The 22843-nt window shown below is 46.2% G+C and overlaps 1 protein-coding gene across 5 annotated transcripts; it reads left to right on the top strand.

Annotated features, from left to right (window-relative positions):
• Nucleotides 1-963: 963 nt before the first annotated feature.
• On the top strand, nt 964-22382 carry dlk2 (delta-like 2 homolog (Drosophila)). Of its 5 annotated transcripts, XM_071479775.1 has the most exons (7): nt 6976-7084; nt 9522-9721; nt 13407-13515; nt 18260-18362; nt 18699-18829; nt 19715-19859; nt 20243-22382. In XM_071479775.1, the coding sequence occupies exons 3-7, from the start codon at nt 13428-13430 to the stop codon at nt 21015-21017; spliced, it is 1242 nt and encodes a 413-aa protein (XP_071335876.1). In that variant the 5' UTR covers nt 6976-7084; nt 9522-9721; nt 13407-13427; the 3' UTR covers nt 21018-22382. The 5 variants fall into 5 exon arrangements, with proteins under 5 accessions (XP_071335877.1, XP_071335876.1, XP_071335875.1 ...); XM_071479776.1 differs by lacking the exons at nt 6976-7084; nt 9522-9721 and adding an exon at nt 964-3051; XM_071479774.1 differs by lacking the exon at nt 6976-7084 and having other exon boundaries at nt 9510-9721.
• The last annotated feature ends 461 nt before the right edge of the window (nt 22383-22843 follow it).

Genomic DNA, 22843 nt, shown 5'->3' with positions numbered 1-22843 from the left:
TCAACCTGTCCCTGTCTCTGGCCACCGTTCCACCCTGCCTCAAGACCTCCACCATCATCCCCATCCCCAAGAAGACAGCAGTGGACAGCCCCAACGACTACAGGCCTGTTGCACTTACGCCTGTGGTCATGAAGTGCTTCGAGAAACTGGTCTCTCAGCACATCAGGACTTGTCTGCCTCCCACTCTGGACCCCCACCAGTTTGCCTACAGGGCAAACCGATCCACCGAGGACGCTATCACCATAGCGCTCCACACCGCACTGAGTCATCTAGAGCACCCAGGCAGCTACGTGAGGATGCTCTTCCTGGACTTCAGCTCTGCTTTCAACCACATCATCCCGGAGATCCTGATCCAGAAACTGTCCCACCTGGGCCTCTCCACCCCCATCTGCTTCTGGATTAAGGACTTCCTGACAAACCGCTCACAGACTGTCAGACTTGGCCCCCACCTGTCCAGCACCATTACACTCAACACCGGCTCTCCACAAGGATGTGTTCTGAGTCCCCTACTGTTCACACTCTATACATCCGACTGCTCCCCGACACATCTCTCAAATACCCTTATAAAGTTTGCGGACGACACAACCGTGGTCGGACTCATCTCAGGGGGAGATGAGTCCAACTACAGAGATGAGGTCAAAAGACTGACTGCGTGGTGTTCGGTTAACAACCTCCAACCGAACACCACAAAAACTAAAGAACTCATTTTGGACTTCAGGAAGGGCGGAGGGGACCCGGCCCCACTTTACATCCACGGGGACTGTGTGGAAAGAGTCCACACCATGAGATTCCTGGGTGTGCAGATATCTGACGACCTCTCCTGGACTGCGAACACCTCGGCGGTGGTGAGGAAAGCCCAGCAGCGTCTCCACTTCCTGAGAGTGCTCAGGAGGAACAACCTGGAGGAGAGGCTGCTGGTGACCTTCTACAGAGCCACCATAGAGAGCATCCTGGCGACTGCATCACAGCGTGGTACGCGGGGTGCTCAGCAGCTGACAGGAGAGCACTACAGAGGGTCGTCTGCACAGCCCAGAAGATCACTGGCTGCTCTCTGCCCAGCCTGGAGGACATTGCCAACTCTCGCTATCTGAGCAGAGCTGGAAACATCATCAAGGACCCCTCCCACTCCGGTAACCACCTGTTTGACCTGTTACCGTCGGGCCGAAGGTACAGGTCACACAAAACAAGGACCAACAGACTCAGGGATAGCTTCTTCCCGAGGGCTATCACTGCAGTCAACAAAGACAAAAAGAAATCTGGATGACCGGATGATCACATTGAATAACTATCAATTACCTGTGCAATAAAACTGGGCCTAATGTGCAATAATCGGGTTTTCATTCATACCACGTGTAAATATCTGTACATATCACTTGCCTTTTTATACCTCCTTTATTTTTAATTTTGTGTTCTCTTTAGGTTTTTATTTATTTTATTTAATTACCATTGTTTGCACCAAGGGAGCAGCGCTCAAATTTCGTTGTACTATGTATAATGACAATAAAGGCGATTCTGATTCTGATTTTAGGTGACTAATCAATTAGGAGTTCTTTGTTGTTTTTTTGGTTCTTGGGTCATACAGGAGATTAAATGTGGATTTTCCTGGTTCTGGATCACTGCTGTAAATCAGTGTGAATTCCTCAGAAGAGGAAAAATACTGGGAGACGCTCCCTGAATTTAAAATGAATGTTTTCTCTGCAGGGAGTTAATCTTGTTTCCCAGTGTGTCGTCTGTCAGGATCAACTCTCTCTGAGCTGCTTCTTCTCTTCACTCTCCTGGAAATATTTAAAAAGCTCCACCTTGTTCCAGGTGAGGACGAGTCTCTGCCTGCTGGGACGTCAGGCGTCTCCTGATCTGAAGTCAGATCAGAGTCAGCAACAGACATGCAGAAACACGAGCGACGGGAAGAAGATGGCGTCTGAAGCTGGCACACTCGGCCTGCCGGGAGCTGAGTTATACAGACACAACAGCTCAGTGTGGAGGATCACAAAGAGGAGGGAGTCCTGAACAAACAGCACAACAGTGCGGGGGCGGGACGAGCGAGGTTATAAACAAAAAGGATTCAGAGAGAGCGAGAAAAAAATCAGTGGCTAAAAAACTTCCTGCAGTCACAGATATTTTAGCAAGAACCTCACAGCAGGAGCGTTACTGACAGGAGGTTTCACAGAGTTCAGATAAAAAGAGTTACAGAAAATCACAACAATAAAACTAAGACGCACACAACAAGAAAACGGTTTGACGTCCTGCTAACGTCCTGCTAACGTCCTGCTAACGTCCTCTACAGGCTGCAGAGCTTATTACAGAAAAAGATCAACAGATGATTTCCTCCAGGTTCCTCTGTCCCAGCGCTGTTTTGACTCAGACTCGTCCTGTCGTGATTTATACTTTGACTCAGACGTGTCAAAGAAGCCGAAGTGCTTAGACTCGGGCCTTACTCCGTCTTTTGGATACGTGCTCAGCAAACACAATACTTCATTGGATCAGAGTCTGATCGTTTCACTGCAGCAGGGTACAGATCAGTTCCCTGACTTGGCAGCATTTTGTTTTTGTGGACTTTTAGTTTTAAAAGCTGCTCAGACTTGAACGTCTCTGGTGTCGACTGCAGCCACGTTCACACCATCACACAGGTTTTACTTTAACTGTGAAAGTGTTAAAAGTGACACTGACAGTGTTTATGAGTCCAATCAACACTTATTAACACCCGGCTGTGGCGCTGTAGCTGCAGAGGTGGACTGAACACACACAGCGTTGTGTGTTAGTGTGGTGGTTCTCCTCTGATCAGATTTAATTTAACACCACAGTTATTCTGACAAACAGCAGGAGACCCAGCAGCTCCTCCTCCCCCTCCACAGGGCCTGACCCCGACATACCCTGTGGGGGGGGGGGGGTGTCAGATGAAGAGGGGAGGACGGGTGGAGGAGAGTCTCCTTGTCGTTTGTCTGCAGCTTCAAACACAAACACACACTCTTTAAAATAACCTGCAGAGGAGCACAGTGTGAGAGCACCAGCTGAATATCAAGGAGCAGCAGAGGAGGAAGCTGTCATCTGAAGGTAAGAGCTGCACGTCCGACTGACTCCAGGTCAGTTCTGAGCCTCAGGAACATTTTCATAATAGTTTGTTTCAGTATTTTGATTCTTTTCACTGCTGAATCAGATTGTGAACAGGAAGCAGCCACACGACAAAATAAATAACTACATACATTGAGACAAGTGTTGAATTCAAGTACAATTTTGAGGCACTTGTACTTTTTACTGCATTATGTAACAGATATGGTTACTAGTCACTTTACAGATTATAATTTTACACACAAAACATGATATAAAATACTAAAAGCTAAATTAAACTACAAACAGTTTCTAAAGTAGTTGAAGCAGCTCCAGCAGTAAAATGCTGCGGAAGCATCAATGACGCAATAATAATAATTTATTCATGTAACATGATAATGAAACATTCACAGGTTCATTTTCATGCTTCCTGTACTTTTACCTTCGATGGGACATTTAGATAAACAACTCTGTGTTGCAGTGTTGTTACTTGTAGCTGATTCTCTTGTTAATGTGCAGGATTATTATTTGTGTATTTGTGTTTTTGTGTAGCACCTTGGGGTCACACGGTGCGTTGTGGTGCGATGTATCAGCCACGAACCAAAACCAAAGTGTCTCTGAGATCCATTTAAAGTGAGAAATATTTCCATCCTGCTGCGTCCTCAGTCTGAGAGCAGCAACTTCACCTCAGACTCTTCAACACTGAGGAAAGTCTGTGAAGTCAGGACAGAGGGAAGAGAAACGCTGAAGCTGTTAAATCTCAACACAAATCAAACAGGACATGTTTATCACCCACTGTTGTGTTAAACCTTCGGACTCTGAGTTTGCAGCTGGTTGTAGATTCATGATTTGTGTGCTGCTGTTGGGTGTTTCGTCAGTTTGCATCTCTTCACTGTCTCATATATCGTCCCTGTCGGACGGAGGTTTGGGTGATTTTCATGCTGATGAGCTGAGGGACGGAGGACGACCTGCTCCTCTGTGGTTAAAACTTCATAATAAAGATGACATATTGGTGATCATTGTCGTGTCCTGGGAGGATGAACATGACGTGTGTTAGCATGCTGGGAACAAACTCACAAACTCACAGGTTGGTAGGAAATGTTCTGAGTGAGGGTCTCTTCACTGCAGGGTTGTACAGTTTTCATCAGAGAGCTGAGCAGCTGGGGTGGAGGAGGACCTCCTGCACCATCTCTGTATTTACATGATTTATTTCTTTATTTATGTGGCTCTCAGCTGACAGGCGTCAGAAATCTGTCTGTACATCAGCCTTTAAATTTTACATATGTGTAATTAAAACTGTTCTAATTTGATCCTCACCACCTGAACTGACTGGTTGAATCATAGAGTAAAGGCAGAGGTGAGCAGCAGCAGGACGGGACAGTTGTGACAGATCAGGAACACACCTTTGTGTTTGCGACAGCTGTGATTTACACTCGACTGAGTCCAACTCTGCTGAGAGTAGAACCAGCAGAACCTCTTTGACGGTTCCTCAGGTTCTGTTTCTGTTGAATCCTTCGGAGGAACAGGAAACACTTCAGCAGCCTCAAACCTGCTGCTTCATCCTGACACAGATTCAGTCGGCGCTCCGCCGAGATCAAACGCACTTGTTCAGCTTCAGCGGTCTGTAAAAACCACTCCATAAATACCAGCACTTCAAAATAAAAGCTCCCACTGTGGACTCTCTGACAGACTGCAGAGCTTCAGGGTGAGACACACAGACGGAGACATAGTGAGAGAGAGAGAGAGAGAGAGAGTTAGGACATGTCTGCTTTATTCTCTCTACTTTCAGGTTGCTGCGACCTTTGACCTTCTTGCTGAACAGCAGTAACTGTGGCGTGACCTTCTGTACTCGCTGCGCAGTGACAGTCGAGTGTCTGAGGGTTCAATCCACAACCACAGCAACCGTCAGGCTTTACGCGTTGATTGGATGGTTGTCTCCTGGTGAATCACAGCTCAGTCCTGACGTAGAAACAGATCCACGCTCTCCACCAGCACCAGTTCAGCACCAGTTCATCTCTGTCTTAGCGCTAAACCTTTTAGATGTGAGAGAGTGTGTCAAAAATGTGACAATGAACAGTTTTTTTATTAATTTATTTAGTTTATTTCTGAACTAAATGAAAGTAAATACACTGAACTGGCCTGAATATAAGAGATTATTTTATTCTTGAGTTTGAAAAGTGGGGTTTGTCTTATACTGGAGGACGAGACAGTCATGTGTTGACAGCATCACATATTGTTCTGAATGGAGAGAGTACCAGAGTCATGAGAACTGTGTCCAGTTCAGAGGCCGTGGTTTACGACGGCTGTGAAGGCTGAACCGAAACGAGTCTGATGTCAGCTGGGTCAGAGCGGTACCAAGCAGGTTCAGATGATGGATGGACCTGATACGAAACTAAACCTGACCCCGTCCCAGTTACACCACTGAGATCTGACAGTGATCCCTGAAAACACACAAACAAACACTGTAAGTCTCTGTGTGGATGTGACTTGGTTTTGACCTTTGACCCCGGGTGAAGACAGCTCTTGTTTCATAATGTGAGGACTGACAGATGAAACACTGATGTGAGATGTTGGAGACGTTTCAGTTTTAGTTTCTGATGAAACCCTCAGAAACATCACACAGGCTGAGACTCATCCTGCGAGCCTCCTCCTCCTCCTCCTCTTCCTCCGTTGTCATGGCAGCAGTTGACCCCCTGCAGGGTGGAGTGAGTGCTCTTGTAAGTGGATTATTCTCCTCCTGGAGTTTTAAAGTCCAACCTGTCAGAGCTGAGAGATGCTGGAGCCGCCAGACACAAACAACAAAGCCAGTGTAAAAGGTTTTCCTCTCCCTCTTTTTCTGCCCCCCAGCAAAGAAAATCTGTCCTCAAATGTTCAGAAACTGGAAGAAAAAGCAGCTTTCAGCTGCTCTCTGAGGCGGACAGGTTCAGTCAACCTTTTCCTTTTCAGTTTGTAGTTTTACTTCATGGAAGAATTTAACAAACATTTCCACGTTTACCGATCAGCTGCAGATCCTGTTTACCCTCCACCAGCTGATCATTTCCAGACCAGATTTTCTTCCTTCAGGCTGCTGCTGCTTTCACTTGATTTCAGTGAAAACCAGAAAACCCATCAGTCAGTTTCGTTTGTATGTTGTTGAGTTACATCATCGTTGCATGATAATGTAGCTGAAAGCGCCTGAAGCCTGTTACTGAACTTTTGTATTGATGTAGAAAATCAAACCCAGAAGATGATAAACAAACATGAACAGTATGAAATTTGGACAGAAACTTCAAGATTGGCATTAAATGAAAATGAACTCCTCAGAAAATCACTTCCACCAACAACTGAACGTGTTCATCATATTAAAATATATCGTCGTGGTTTGTTTACAAGTTAAAAAGATAAACACAGTTTGTTCGGATGAGCTGCAGGAACTTGCTACAAACAGCTGTCAAAACTGAACAAACTGTAAATTATTATCTACAAACATTACAAACAAATGCAGCTGGCACGACCTGCTACCAACAGGTACTGTACAAACATATTAATATTTACCTTACAACAATATTTACCCAACTACTACAAATAATCAATCCTATATAAGAAATGAATCAAAATCAATTTCTTTATAAAAATCAAATTTTTACAAAAATCAAGCTGGGAACAAAAACAACCAGCTACAAACATCAAAGATTTAACCGCTAACAGAATAATAAGCTAGCGACCACTATTACAAAGAGCTTGTTTCAAAAACTACAAAACCCAGCTACAGTTATATTATATATATTATATATAATATATTATATTACAAAGTGCTAGCGACAAGCAACACAACAACAATAACAACAGTTCATAGCCACATGTTTGTACAACACGTAGCAGTGGCTGTTTTTGTGAAAAGGGTTATGTGTTATAAAGGCTGCTAAGCAACAGGCGGAGTCAACTGGACATGCACAGAGAAACTGGGTTCAGCCTTCGGGGACCATGACAGCTACGAAGGGCCACACCTTCATGGACCACATCCTCCGAAGGATGCAGCCGCTGAGTCGGGACACTGCTTGTGAGTAGCTAACATTAAGATTATAAAGAAATACCTTCAGAGTGTAACTATCTAGGAGTAGTACAGTACTAACAGTACAATAAACAGGCTACAAATAATACAAAACAGTACAAGCTAGTTTTTTTTTTGACAGCGAACTTGTAACAAACTAAACAGGTAACAACAAACAATACAAAATTCTAGCTAAAATACAGGTACGAAACACTACAACACTACAACACAACAGAGAGTACAAACAGTACATGAATACTGCAATCATGTAGCTTCCTGATACTGAGTCAGAGTAGCGTCCAGACTAAACACAGAAAATAAACCTGTAAACGCAGCGAAACTCTTTCCAAGAATGGTAAGTAAACAGCTGTTAAAGCTAACGTTGGCTACATAGCATTAGCAAAACTTGCAAAAAGCTCCTTTGAGAACTGCTACTGACAAACAGCTGGGTGCAACACAGCTGAGCAGATTTCACAGCAGGTTTTACGGCTGCAACTAATGATTACTTTCATTACCAGTTAGTCTGGTGTAATATTTTTTTCTGAGTTATTCATTTTAACTATAAAATGTCAGGAAAATAGTCTTTTCTCTGAACAACAGTTTGGAAACGATAAAGATTCAGTTTCAGTGTGAGACAGTGCTTTAAAAAAATCTCTAGGATGATTCAAAAGGTGCCCATTAGTTTTCTGTTGATGGAGTAAAGGACTGAAGGTCGATGCAGCTTCTCTGACCTTGGTTATCATCACCGTGAATACAGAAACTGCAGATAATGGAAATACGTCTTTAGTTTGAATGATTTCTGATGAATAAGGATTATATATAAAACCCCTACTGAGCTGATGAGCAGAACATAACAACTTTATTTGTGTTTTTATTGATAAATGTCTTCACCCTCCTGCAGTTTCACCTGAAACAAACACAAGTAATTTGTCTCTCTCTCTCACACACACTTAGTCGTGAGAGCGAGCTCCTGCAGAGATGATTTAATGTCTGTTTGTGTTTCCGTACAGAGTGTTTGTCCTGAGGGGAAACATTTTATCTGCTCTGTGCAGTCTGCTACAGGAAAATACACTGCCAGACAGAAAATGCAAATAGCAGTAATTTAGTTTTAAAAAGGCGATGTGGGTTTCAGAGAGCAGCAGCAGCTCTCTGCAGTAACACCTCAGTCTGAGATTCATTCAGAAACACCAGATGGAGCTGCTGTGGACTCTAACACTTTGATTTCACTCTCTTTGTTTCCATTTCTTCTCCTTTTATGTTTTATCAGAGCTGCATCTGAGACTTGTCTGAGTGGAAAATCAGCAGCTGAATGCAGACATCAGATTGTGTGGTTGGGTGGGCAGAATAATAAGACAGCCACTATCAGGAGCAGTGGTGTGTGTGCAGCGCTGTAATTTCCACATTCTCAAAACCCTGTTTTTGTCCCACTAGTTTTACAGGTTCAGTTTGATTTTCTGCAGCATTAGTAATACAGATTTAATACACATTTAAATATTGATCAGTCAAACAGGAGTAAAAAATGACGGCAACAACAGCGACTTTGGACATTTTCCACTCAGTTTAATCCAGGTGAGAATCTGACTGAGCTCACACCTGTTCTCAGGTCAGTGTGTGTGTCACAGGTAAAATGAACGCTATCTATAATTATTCTAGAGCAGTGGTTCTCAAACTGAACCGACACAGATTAGATCACTGATTTCTGCTTCTAGATGTTTTATTACACAAAGTGTTTGAGCTGATGACAAAACAGTCACATCCTCTGTGTCTGTGTTATTTATGGATGAAAATTAATCATTCCCTTTGTGCTGGGGCCCCTAAAAAAACCCTTGGGGGGGGGGTCCTGGACCCCACTTTGAGAACCACTGTTCTTTTGTGTGATTCTGCCGTGGAAATGTTTTTAACTTTTTCCTGCTGACATCTTAAAAAAAACACCAGAGTTAATCTGAAAAAGCAGAAAAACCAACAAACTGAAAACTTGGATAAAAACAGGATGAGAGAGATTATTACAGTGATTCCATCTGCACACACTGCTGCTGTCTGAAGAATGTGTGTGTGTGTGTGTGTGTGTGTGTGTGTGTGTGTGTGTGTGTGTGTGTGTGTGTGTGTGAATGAGTACATGCTGAAGCATTAAATTGGCCACCTGTTGCTATCCTTTCTCAAACACACACAGACACACGCTCCCCTCAGTCTTTACTTTCTCAACCAAACACTGAAAGAAAAGATCTGTGTGTGTGTGTATGTCTGTGTGTGTGTGTGTGTGTGTGTGTGTGTGTGTGTGTGTGTGTGTGCGCTCTTTGGTATGTGAGTATGGAAGATACTCAGTTACACACTCACACACACTCGGTAATCCAGGCATGTCAGTTCCTGTTGGAGGAGGTTGTGTTCGTCACTGTAATCTCTGGAAAAATGATCCTGCCCGTTGTTTCCCGCCGCTGCCGCCTGCCAGTCGAGTGTGTGGGCAGAGCGACCTCAGGGTCCGTCACTACAGCAACAAGCTGCACAGACTGAAGCTGCGAGCAGGAAGAAGAGACAAACACGGAGGAAAACAGTCAACATGAAGAGATCTGACAGCAGAAAGCAGGAGATCTGAGGAAAAAACCTGCAGACGGAGAACGAGGGAGAGGAACCTCCGGCAGGAAGCAGCAGGTAAGAACAGGAAGCTGGAAACATGACAGATCACATGATTTAAAGTCCTCCAGGTGCAGACTGTTGTGGGTTACATTTAAAGGAACAGACTGAGATTTGGTCAGTCCTCTGCTTCTCTGTGACCCAGAGTCAGATGAGAAGATCCAGTTCAGATACAGGTCCAGGATCTTAGCCTAGCTTAGCACAAAGACAGGAAGCAGGGGGGGAACTGTTAGCCTACCTCATATGAAGGACAAAACATCCACCTGTCTGATCAGCTATCCACAAGCTAACAGGCTAACACACTGAGTCCACTGACTGACTGTGTGAACCCTGAAGAGCCCAGTCTGCGCCCCGGCTGCATTCAGCAGAGTTGAGTCAAACTGAGAGCAGCTACGGTAAGCACCGAGGGCCAAACATGTCAGTCACTACCTGCTGTGAGTGTGAACACTATACAAGGTCGTAAATGTCTGGCAGCTGTTGACATGTAAGCTGAGGAGACGGGAGAAGACGAGTCAGCGTCAGACTGAGCGTGTGCATATGGCTACTTCCTGGAAACAGAGCGAACCAGTGGAACCGACTTCATTATATAATATAATTGGTCAGTTTGTTTTTTTAATTTATGTTTTGCACTCATTTGTCCATTGGAGAGAACGACTGGGAGCTTCAGGGCCCACTGATCCAGTGGACTCCAGCTGCGTCCCAGTTCAGGGGCCACATCCTTCAGGGGACGTGGTCTATGAAAGGTGTGGCCCTTTGTCGACCACAAAGACCGAAACCAGAGGAGCCGGTCTGACCAATGGAGGATTTTCTCTCTGCGTCACCAGCTGTGCCTGTTTTTACTGCAGTGTTGTGAAGTGATGCTCCTGTTGCCGAGCAGCCTTCACAACAGTAACTTTTTGTTTTCGGGTCGTTGGTTTTAACAGTTGTACCGTTACTGTTGAACTGAGAACCTTGGGATATGTTGAGGCACAAAGGATCCACCTGTTGGATCCTTCGTTGTCCAGGAGAATAAGGACACATCGGAAGGAGCCTTTGAAACTGGACGGTCGCGTCACGTCGGTCTTCAGATCCAGACTCTGAAGGATGAGACCCTGAACTGGGCCACAGCTTCAGTGCCTGTGGATACTACTCCTGGTTCCTGCTGCATGTGGACTCTGGAGAGACTCGTGCTGCAGTTTAGTTAAGTTTAATTTTAGTGTCCATTTCAGGATTCAGGATTCCTCCAGGGTGTCTGGGCTCAGCCTTAGAGACAGGATGAGGAGCTCAGAGGGAGGGAGGGGGGGCTCGCAGTAGAGTCGCTGCTTCTTCACATCGAAAGGAACCAGCTGAGGTGGTTTGGACATCTGATCAGGATGCCTCCTGGGCATCTTCCTTTGGAGCCTCCTGGACATATCCAACTGGGAGGAGGCCCCGAGGCAGACCCAGAACTCGCTGGAGGGATTACATGTCCCATCTGGCCTGAGAATGCCCTGGGGTCCCCCAGGAGGAGCTGGAGAGTGTTGCTGGAGAGAGGGACGTCACCACGACCCGACCTCAGAGAAGAGGAAGAAAATGGATGGGTGGAACTTCCCTGTTAAAGTTAACAACTGTTTTACTTGTTGATATGAAAACTTCATTGTCTCCAGGTCATTTCTTTTTTTCTGCAACCGTCCTGATAAAACATACATACGAGTTGTTTAAGCTCTGTTTATCTACCGTAAAAGTAATTTTAAAAAATCAACAATACTGTAAGGTACATAACCACACTTACTGATTTCAGCTCTTTGTAGCAGCTGCTTTTGGGAGGATGATGAAGGATATTGTTTTATTTACATCAGTAGTAGCTCAGCAGTGTGTCACACTCTGTGGCCTGAAAGGAGTTCCATAGATTTAAAAGTCCAGAGCTGATATATAAAGAGGCAAAATAGACGGTTCATGTAATTTCTGCTCCAGTTCTGTTCAGACTCTCATGATCTGGTTCAGGTTCAGGAAAGGTCCTGGTCTGGGTCACATTGCACCTCTGTCACTGACCTGAACCAAAGAGCTGCTGTTGTCTAAACCACAGACAGCGTCTGGATGTGAACCTGGTCTCTGGCGTCAGTCCTGATCTCTGGACTTTGGAAACAGGTTGAGTTTAAAGAGCGAAACCTTCAGGGCTCAGTAACGACACAAACGACTCAGAATGAAGTTCAGTCATCGATGACGTTTGGTCTGTGCAGTAAAACTGAAGCTGATGAAGAGGAGCAGCAGCTGTTTGGCTCCGAGTCTGATCAGAGTCTGAGGAATCACAGCACAACTAGAGATAAGTGAGGGAAGCTGGGAAATGTAGTCTCTGTACTTCCTCCTCCTCCTCCTCCAGTTCCTGGAAGAGTGAGATCAACCTGCAGATTTTGAAACTGAAACGTGAGGATGGAGCTCTGTGGGCCGACGGCCAACAGGACCACACAGCAGACAGATTAATGTCCACCTGACGTCAGTCCATCTGAGCACACACACACACACACACACACACACACACACACACACACACACACACACACACACACACACACACACACACACACACAGGTCCAGCCTCAGACGCAGCTGCACTTTAGATGAGAAACGTCTCCTTGTACAGACATCAGCATTTTTACCACACAACCCCAATGAGTGTCCTCAGGTTAGATGTCAGCTGTCTGTCTGGAGTTTGTCCTGATGGTGGCGCTGGAGGAGAGATCATTAGAATCTGCAGGGTTCTTCCTCTGGAGAGATCAGAGCAGCAGCAGTTGTTCAGATTATCTGTGGGAAACACAAACTACACAAACACAACAGTTAGACAAAGATCTCGAAAAGTCTTCGGTCAGAAATGAACCAACAGGAACTTCTGCTGTTTTATCAGATGATTATTAAATGAAAGAAATGAACCTGAACCACCTGAAGGTTTCAGGAGTAAATCTGTGTCCACATGAAGGTGCTCCAGCTCCTGCAGGAGTCAAACATCAGGAGGTCATGATGCGGCGGCGCTGACGTGTCAGAAATGTCCTGCATCAAAGACTCACAGGTCGGCGTCTGAGTGAGTTATTGACACGGTGTCTGTCAGCTGATCAGGTGTCACACATTTCACCAACGCTACAGACCTGAGGACTGGTCTTTAAAAAGTCCTGCTGAAATTTTTACTCATCAGAACCTGTTAACACCTCAGTGGTGGTTCTGAGTCTCTGTGGTTCTGAGTCTCTGTTCTGGTCTTGAGATCAGTGATGGTAAACTGTTTCTCCAGTTTGTGTTGTGGTGGGCAGAGTTTGAAGAGTTCAGGCGGAGACCGACAGAAACAGTGAGGTCAAAGGTCATCTCCTTGGTTATAGTGAATAAAGAGGTGACATCATTCCAGGGCTGAGATCAAATGTTCCTCCAGACTTTTATTGTGAAAGGATGGCTGATAACAGACCGTAAACAGGAAGTCAAAAGGAAGCTGGTGTAAACACAGTGACATGAAGTCAGGGCGTGAGCGAGTGACCTCTGCCTGTTAACAGCTGATCTCAGGTCCAGCTCTGATCCTGGACCAGCGGCAGCAGCTCTGATTTATCTCCCTCACACCTGGTTCAGACCTTTGATCAGGACGATGACAGCTCAAGACGCTCGGCTGAAGACGCCGCTGTCTGCGTCTCACCTTTCAGAGGGCCCCAAGTCAACCGCTGAGAAACTGACTCCAGGTCAGAGTCACCGTGTCTCTCTTGTGTTTCAGGTCTTGGTCTCTGCAGCCGACATGTCTGCAGTCAGAGCTGCGGCCGTCCTGCTGCTGCTGAGCGTTTGCGTCCTCACCGGCCTCATCGTCCCACCGTGCACGGGTCAAGGTAGGTCGCATGATCTCAGGGTTACTCTCTCTGCAGGTAATCAGACTATCTGATGCAAAAATAGAGATTTTCAGAATAAGTCTTAATATTTCACAGTTCACCAACAAAACTGAAACTGGAGATGAAGTAAGTTTATTAGGAACACCTGTCTGAGAACACCTGTCAGTCTGCTCCTGTGATGATCTTCCTGCAGGTCCGAGTTCGCTGGACTGACAGGTGTGTTGTTGTCAGAGGAAACAGACACTTGTCAGTTTGAGCCATCAGGTGGATTCACTGAGGCTCATTAGTAATTAACTGGAATTAATTAACCGGCTGAACTCTGCCTCTTCAGTGTTTCTGCACCGATTAGTCATTAATATTTAATTGTTCTAGACGTTCTGGTGGAACTTTGTTCTGTTGACAGGTTCCTAGTTTCTGTGTTGAGACGACAGCGATGTCTCCACCACACACAAAGATCAACTTCATCATCATCATTATATCATTATTATTTTAGTGCCTCGGTGGATGTAATGTTTGGTCACAGCTGTAAAGAGTCACAGTCTCCAGATGTTGACGTGTCTGATGCAGGAAGGTCAGAGGAAATAATGTCAGCAGTGATGTCAGCAGTGATGATAGCACAGGTAGGATGACACATGACCTTACTTCAGCTCACTTTGATTAGTGTTAATGACAAAAAGAAAAAGAAAAAAATCCCACACACAGTTTCAGTGCTCAAGTATCATCGTTGTGTCGTCGGTCGTGTTTCAGTGGCTCCTCTCTTTACCTGGTGAAGGTCCAGCACTGGGACCTGCTACATGCTTCTTCAGATCCACTGGTCCTGCTTCACGCCGGCCTCACTGTACTGATGAATCTTCTGTTTTAAAACCTGAACATCAAACAGAAACTGACGTCAGAGCGAACTGACGTTATTTCACTGATCGAGTCTGAAAACTTCAGCTGATCAACGACTGAGCTGACGTCACGTTTTCCACAGATCAGACCCAGTTTGTCAGTTATGACTCAGTCAGTTAGTTATGAGTTAGTTAAGTCATAACTGGTTAAACTATGTGGTGATTGTGTTGTTGTCACTTCACTGAAGATGTGAACGTTGTTGTTCAGAATCAGAGACAGAATCAGACAAACTTTAAGCAGCTTCGCTTCATTTGACACCTCTGCCCCTCTGCCACCCCCATCACAGTTTAACCCCCAGGAGAACAGATTCATTACCCCCCCTCACATTATAACCCCCCCCCCTGCAGTGAGTCAGCTGTGAGCTTCCTGTCAGGCGACAGTGTGATTAATCAGACAGGAGCTCCGGGTGTCGAGGACACAGACAGGTGTCCGGACGAGGGTCGAGGATCAGCAGGACCACCGCCGAGAGACTTGGGGTCGGGGTGCGGGGGGCTGGGGGGTGGACTTAGTGAGCCTGTGTGACTGCAGCTAAATATTTTTCTTACTCTGCTGCTGAGCTCAGAGCTTCAGTGATCGTTAAAGTTTAAGGTGGGATCCAGTTCAGGTGACCCCCCCCCAAGAGGAGCAGGGAGCAGACCAAGCTGTAAAATAATCACCTTCAAACACTTAACTCCTCAGACGTCTACAGACTCAGTTTTACTCATGGGAACTTTCATCTTTTTATTCATTTTACTTTTACTGAGCATTTATCTTTTGACTTTTCTGTTTATACAGTGAGAAACTAATGAATCTAATGAAAATTACTAGAAAATATCACATTTTCTTCCTTTAAAGAAAACAAACTAAACTGAATTTAACATTAAAACAAAAACTACTTTTTTTGTTATCAACCAAAAACTAAATGTTATTGTGACAAATGACTGATTTAAAGTTCTTAAACGAGCTGATTCATCAGTTTGACCTGTGACCAGTGACGTTCTCTGACGTTCTCTGAGGAACCAGATTCATCAGAGACAAACTATGACAACATGCACAGAGACAAACCAACGTTAACACAATGTTACAGTAACGTCAGCATCAGGCGGCTTCCTCAGATCTACATCCTGTTTTCACTAAAGTAAAATCACCTCATCACTGATCAGCTGATCTGAGCATGAAACCAACAACCAGCTCTAATTAGCAGGTGTCTCTGTCTGCTAGCTTGTTAGCTTAGCTCGTTCCCTTGCTAATGAATGAATGAATGAATTAGCCTTGGGTTAGCCGAGCATACGCCACAGTTATCAAACTGGCTCCACACGTCCCTCCTCTTTGCCCATTTTTGGATAAGCCAGGAGTTAGGGGTGGAGTCAGACAGTCAAGATGGAGACAGCGAAGCAGCTCACTCTGAGCTTCAGAACCCTGAGGGTGATGTCGCGGAGGCTCCGCCCATCTTTATTTACAGTCTGTGAATGTCACCAATGAGTGGACAGCTGGATGTTACAGTGGAGATCCACTGCCTACAGTTTCACCCCCACTGCAGTCAGGACCACCAGAGACTGAGTGGGAGGGAAACTGGACCCAGGACCTTTGACTCAGACCGACCCACCAGAACCACCTGGAGTCACCGACACACACGACCTGAGGTTCCTCCTTCACATTCAGCAGCTGTTTGAGCCTCGTGGTTTCATAAGGATGAGAGAACCGACTCTGCAGAGTCTTTCTGTGGAAGGCAGCACGGCCTCCTGACCTGTCTGAGGTCATAGATGAGGTCATAGATGAGGTCATAGATGAGGTCATACGTGTTAGTGCTGCAGGTCACGCTGCGACACGTGCGGCAGGATCGTGTTCCTGCGGCGGTCTTCACACCAGCTCCAGTTTCTGTCTGTAATCTTGGAAACACACCGACTGACAACAACCTTTGTTACGCCTCTATAAGTGGCTCTGATTGGACGGTTAATGAGGGGAACAGGGGCTGCCACTGACCCGGCCAATCAGAGAGCAGCAGAGCAGTGAGGGAGGTGACTTCAATCAGTGGAGCATTCATCATGGTTAAAGCAGCAGGAAGAGCTAAAATTATCCTGAGAAACACGAAACCACACACACACACACATACTTGTACTTCTATCTTTGTGAGGACACTCATTGACATAATGCATTCCCTAGCCCCTTACCCTAACCTTAACCATCACACCTGAGAGCCTAACCCTGACCCTGACCCTGACCTTAACCTAAACCTAATTCTAACCATAACTCTAAAACCAAGTCTTAACCCTCAACATGTGATTTGAAGGTGTCTCAAAAAGTGAGGACCGGCCAAAATGTCCTCACTTTCCCAAAATGTCCCCACTCTGTTAGTAAAATACTTTTTTGATCCTTACTATGTAGCAAGTACAAGTACACACGCACACACACACACACACACACACACTACAGTTGTGTGTGTGTCGTCCCTCCAACCTCCTGCAGGTTGAGAAGTTTTCAGCCAGAAAAGTTTCTCTCTGTTGTTTCTACAGTGTCGTGTGAAAATAAAGAGACTTTTTAATTGTCCCACTTTGGGGCCGAGACACTTTAGCTCAGTTCAAGTGTCACTGAAGAACGCATCAACAGGCCTGATGGTGTCATTCAGCTTGGCGGTAAATCATGGTCGTGTCATGGCTGCATGCACGCAGGGATGTGGATCCTCACTGAGCGTGCTCAGAGGCACTCGGCAGCTTATTGTTCTCTGTTAATCCGGACTCTCCCAGCTGTCAGATTAACCCTCTGCTCTCTGTTGTCTGCCTCTTCTCAGATAACACTTAGCACCTCCCAGCTGTTGTTGGAGTCATGCGAGACTCGGCCTTGTCCTCCGCTCCGGCAGCTCTGGGACGGGCCGGGAACACCGCTCCAGTCCTGGAGTGGTGGGGTGGAGGACAAGCCTGTTGTTCTTTGTCAGGACTCCCTTTGAAAACAATCCTCCCTCATTCCAGGCGACACTCGATCCACTTCAGCTTCACTTCACCTGCGTTCAGAGCCGCTGGCAGCCTCGGGGTCAAAGGTCACGGTCTGTGGTCTAAACATGGAGCAGATATTCCGGCTGATGACCTGGTCTGAGTTTGATCCTCAGGAGAAAATAAAGTCAGTGAGTGTTTTCACTGCCATCGTTTATTTCACCAATCATCACAGAGGAATTCAGATCATCTGTTACCTTCAAGTGATGCTGGGAAAGTCCAGCGTTTAGGGACTGAGAGATGGCGGCTGCTGGGATGGAGGTTTTACGTTCTCACGCTGTCCGTCATGATGTCTCAGCAACATCTTGATGGAATTTCTTCAAAATTGGCACAAACATTCCCAAACTGATTAGAATTTAGAGGTCAAAGGTCAAAGGTCACAGTGACCTCACAAATAACATTCTGGGTGATTACTCAAAAATTCATTCACTAATGACACAATTTCACACCAATGTGATGACATTTTATATCCAAAAGGTTAAAGGTCAACTTCACTGTGACATCAAAAGGTTCTGCAAAAACACCATTATTCAATGTAGTAACTCAGGAGGAGATGGAGGAGAGGCAAACTACCTTGAGGAGGTGATTCTAGTTGTGTTTTCCTCGGTTGGAGCAGCAGCTCCTCACCAGCTGTCCCTCTGACTGACAGACAAGCTGCTGAAACACTGAACGCCACGTGGCCTGGCGACTGTCAGATGTCAGAGGTCAAACTGTCTGCTGCTAATGTCCCACCAGAGACCTGGAGCACTGATATATGTCCTGATGGCTGAGACACATGCAGTAAAGACACAGTAAAGACACAGGGAGGGTCACAGGCAGCAGACCTACACTCTCCACTAAAACAGACAGAAAAATGCTTTGTTACAAACTGGCTCTTATTTTGTCAGCTTCCTGTCACAGTGATGTCCACCTGTCTCTGATGTGTCCTGCAGGAAGCGAATGCAGCTGCAACGTCACCAACAGCCACTGTGACGAGTCCGGAGTCTGCAGGTGAGATGCTCTGACACTGATCAGTCAGCTGACCAGTGTCCCTGCTGGACCCAATAATGTCACGTCCCTGCAAGGGATTGTGGGACGGCATTATCTCCTTTCCCTTTGTGAAGGATGGTCCAGTGTTTCCGATACTTTTGCTTCCAAAACAAAAAAAACTTCTCTGCAGCCACATTCTAGGGCCTCACTGTATTTGCTTGTTTAGTTTTGATTTGTTTGTGAAAGCTGTCAATCAAATCCTGAAAACTCCAGGATTTTGTGAATTTAATACGATTTCAAAAGCTGAACCAGTATTAAAACCTCAGTAAAAGTAGGTGAACTGTGTCTGTGTTCCAGGTGTGACCCCGGGTGGGACGGCGAGCGTTGCGACCGCTGCGTACCGATGCCCGGCTGTGTGCACGGCTCCTGTCAGCAGCCGTGGCAGTGCAGCTGTGAGCCGGGCTGGGGGGGCCGCTTCTGTGACAAAGGTCAGAGATGGTTTTTAAATCTCTCCTCTGAAGTTTTTACCTTTTCTCACAAATTTTCTGTTTCCCAGTTCCTCTCAGACTTCTTCCCTTTACCTTTATGTTTTTGTCATGTATATTTCGAGATGAGAAAGAAACATCAGAATGAGTTTAGCATGAACAGGTGTATGAATACACTAATAACAGCCTCCCTGTTATCTCAAAAAGTGACACAAGGTGCTTCTCTTGTTTTTGGAAACGCTGGAACAGATGTTTGTATGTATTATGATCATTTCTGTTGTTTAACGTACTTTCTTATTATTATCTACTTTAATTAACTGGTATGGACCTATGTGTCTGGAATAAAGTAAAATAATAAAGCATTACATCAGATATTAGCTCAAAAAACCCTTGATTTGAGGTAAATAACTTCCCACTCTGAGCCACTGAGGCGTCACAAACAGCAGCAGGATGTGGTTTAAATCCCAACAACACACAACCTGTGACTTCACAACGTCACGTTTAACATTCACAAAACTCACAGACACATCACTGACCATGTTTCCCCCACAGCAACATGCTAACACTATTATAACACTATAGAAATTTAAACTATATAAGTTAGCTTAACCGCTAGCGGACGTTTCCCATTTCGTCATTTTCATCGCCAGCTAACAGGCTAATGCTAACTGCTGAGCGGGTTCCTGCAGCTCCCGCCACATTGACACAGAGGAGTCTGAGGGTTCACACCTGCTCATACTCACACATGACGACCTGCTGCACACCTGGCTACTCTGCACCAGAGACCACCTGACGGGAACAGTCTCAACCCTTCGCAGTCCAATTAAAACTCAGAAACGTCTGAAGCCTGGGCTGCATTCTCATTTCTTCCTGTTCCTGATGTTTCAGACCTGTTCGTGTGCTCGGAGCAGCAGCCGTGTCAGAACGGAGCTACCTGTGTGATGGAGGACAGCGGTGAATACACCTGTCTGTGTCCTGAAGGTTTCCACGGCAGAGACTGTCAGCTGAGGACCGGACCCTGTCACCAGAGGAGGTCAGTGAGTGGTTATGAACTCACCGTCATGTTTGTCTGTCCACGCTGAAGTGATCTGTCCCTGTCTCTGCAGAGTTACACACATGCACAGAAAATAACTCGTTCCAAACATAGGCTGTATATAAAAATGTTCCGAAGCGTTAAGAGTCGGCAGTGAACGCAGCAGTGTGATGTATGTGCACTTCAGGGTGCATAGGAAAGATCAGACCCAGAGTTTAAGAGATGAGTTGGTGCTACTGTCATGAAGAGGTTTGTTCCAGTCTGGTGCATATTTTCCTCGTTGTTGGGGGCGGGGCTCCCTGTCACTCAGTATCACCACTTTGTTTCAGACTGAAATCATCAGCTGTTGTGATGATGTGATTGGACGTTTTCTCTGTCTCCAGGTCCCCGTGCAAAAATGGCGGTCTGTGTGAAGATGCTGATGGTTTTGCAGCGGAGTTGACGTGTCGCTGTCTGGCTGGCTTCACGGGGCCGCGCTGTGAAACTGATGTGAACGACTGTTTGATGAAGCCATGTGGTAACGGCGCCACCTGCCTGGACGGTGTCAACCGCTTCTCATGCCTCTGCCCCACCGGCTTCACTGGACGCTTCTGCACTGTCAACCTGGACGACTGTGCCAGCCGACCCTGCCTCAATGATGGCCGCTGCCTCGACCGCGCTGGAGGCTTCCACTGCGTCTGCCGGCCTGGCTACACCGGAGCCACCTGCGAGACACCTCTGAGGAACCAAGACGTCCACGAGCCCAGCCGGACAACACATAGGTGGGAGGGGGCAGGAGGAGGCAGGGTCAGACACCACCTGACCACAGCGGGTAAGAACCAGAGGACTAGCAGTAACAGCAGTCGCCATGACGACCAGCTGTTTAAGGTAACAGTGAGTGAGCGTGGTGCCGGCGGCCTGTCGGAGGTCCAGCTCATTGTCCTGCTGGTGCTGGCGGGGCTGACGCTGACCGTGGTGGTGCTGACCGCCACCTTTGTCCTGCAGGGTCACTGCAGGAAGTGTGGCCACGCCCCCTGCTGGCCACTGACATCATCATCACCATCACGGCGAGGACAGAAGAGCAGGCGGCGAACGCAGCAGGATGAGCGGGACTGTCAGATCAGCTTCCTGAACACTGCAGAACCAGAGAAGAAGAAACTCAACACAGAGGTCATTTAGACTGAGTGGGCGTCCAAGCACAGGAATGAACGCAGAGAGAGGGAGAGAGAGAGAGGTGAGGACATGCTCTCTCGCCCAACTGACTCCCTCTGTGTGAGCATTACAGGGTCAGAGGTCAGAGGTCAAAGCTGTTGTCATGAAACTTTAAACTATGACTGACCTTCACCTGCCTCAGGGTCAGGTCTGAGCTGGGGTCTGGTCTACGAACTGGGCTGATTCTCCCAGTGTGCACCTGCTGGTAATATGCAAATGAACTGTGACATCATAACCTTTATTTACCCCTGTATAACAGCCCGGGGATCTCTGAGGTCTGACAGGGCTGGGAGGTGTCAGGACTCTCCTGGACAGCATCCGCCACTTTTAATTATCTCAGCTGAGGAAAGCAGGTTTTATTTTGGTGGACAGGTCTAAATACTACAATACCCATGAGCCTCAGCTGCTGTTGCCCTGGAGAAGTGGTCAGTCAGTAATTTAAAACTGGTTTCTGCTGCAGATTGAGTTTCATCACCGTTGTCTTTAGCTTCCACCTGACAGAACTTTAAGCTCTGTGATTGGATGTTTCTTCCCTAAATGCACCATGGGAGTCGTAGTTAACTGTAGTTAACTACAGCTATGTAATTGTATACCTTTGAGTTCTTATCAAAGACGAATGTTTTCTGACACTGACACAGTTGTTGATCCACCTGTGGGACCAGGAGAGTCTCCCAAAACATTCATGTTGTCACTGTGTCAGGTGACATGTTGTGTATTTTTTTGTCTGAATGACTTTTTAACAAACAAATATATAAGACATATATATTGGGTCATGTATAACTCATATCACATATAAAACATGACATATTTCCTTGTTTGATGTAATATCAGCGCTTTATGCTAATCACCTTCATCACACCAGTTTGTGTCAAAGTGAATTTTCATCACATTAATACTTAGCTACATAGATTGATGTAGTGATTCACAGAGCGGTGAGGGCTGTGGGACGACAGAACACATGATGAGCTCGTTTCTGTCTCATCAGCTGCTGAACACGCAGAGCAGAGCGACCGGCTCGAGCTTCACTGAAGAGACTGAAAACACAGTGGAGACACTTTGTGTTGTTTTTCTGCTGAATGTTTAACCCTCCCAGCTGATTTCAGTTTGAGTTCTGCTCTGAGCCAACACCTGTTTGTATATTTTACAGTGACTTTTATATGGAGGTGAATTGACAGTGTTTCTCTGTGAGCTCTTCACTGATCTGTGGTGGTGAAACAGAAGCTCTGCAGCTTTAAAACCTAATTTATTGGTGTAATTTATCAGCAGTGTGTGTGAGTCGGATGTTTTTATAACAAACTGTTTGCAATAAAGTTGTGAATGATGAGCTCTGAACCCTGTCAGCTGGTGGTTCTCATCCCCACAGCAGTCAGCTCTGAGGTCAGGTGTGAGGTCAGGTGTGAGGTCAGGTGTGAGGTCAGGTGTGAGGTCAGGTCTGAGGTCAGGTGTGAGGTCAGGTGTGAGGTCAGGTGTGAGGTCAGGTGTGAGGTCAGGTCTGAGGTCAGGTGTGAGGTCAGGTGTGAGGTCAGGTGTGAGATCCACGTTATGTAATCACAACGTCTCTGGTTTGATTCCAGGAGTCGTCGCGTTTCATCACGTTTCCTGTCTCCACTGTCAAACAAAGACAAATGACCAGAAAACGACAGAAGTCAGATGTTCAGAAAAATGTTCCACAGAAGAACAGAGCCATTGGTACGGCTGTCAGCAGAGGCTCAGATCCTCTCTTCTGATTGGCTGACTGACCTGTTGTTACTAGAGCTCCAGAGAGAACCTGAGAGAGAAGATGTAAAACTACA

The sequence above is a fragment of the Trachinotus anak genome, unplaced genomic scaffold, assembly GCF_046630095.1.
Source record: "Trachinotus anak isolate AG129_WGS33_773 ecotype Australia unplaced genomic scaffold, CSIRO_AGI_Tana_v1 ptg000007l, whole genome shotgun sequence".
Lineage (NCBI taxonomy): Eukaryota > Metazoa > Chordata > Actinopteri > Carangiformes > Carangidae > Trachinotus > Trachinotus anak.
Note: the sequence above shows the minus strand (reverse complement) of the source record. Positions and strands in the feature narration are given on the sequence as shown.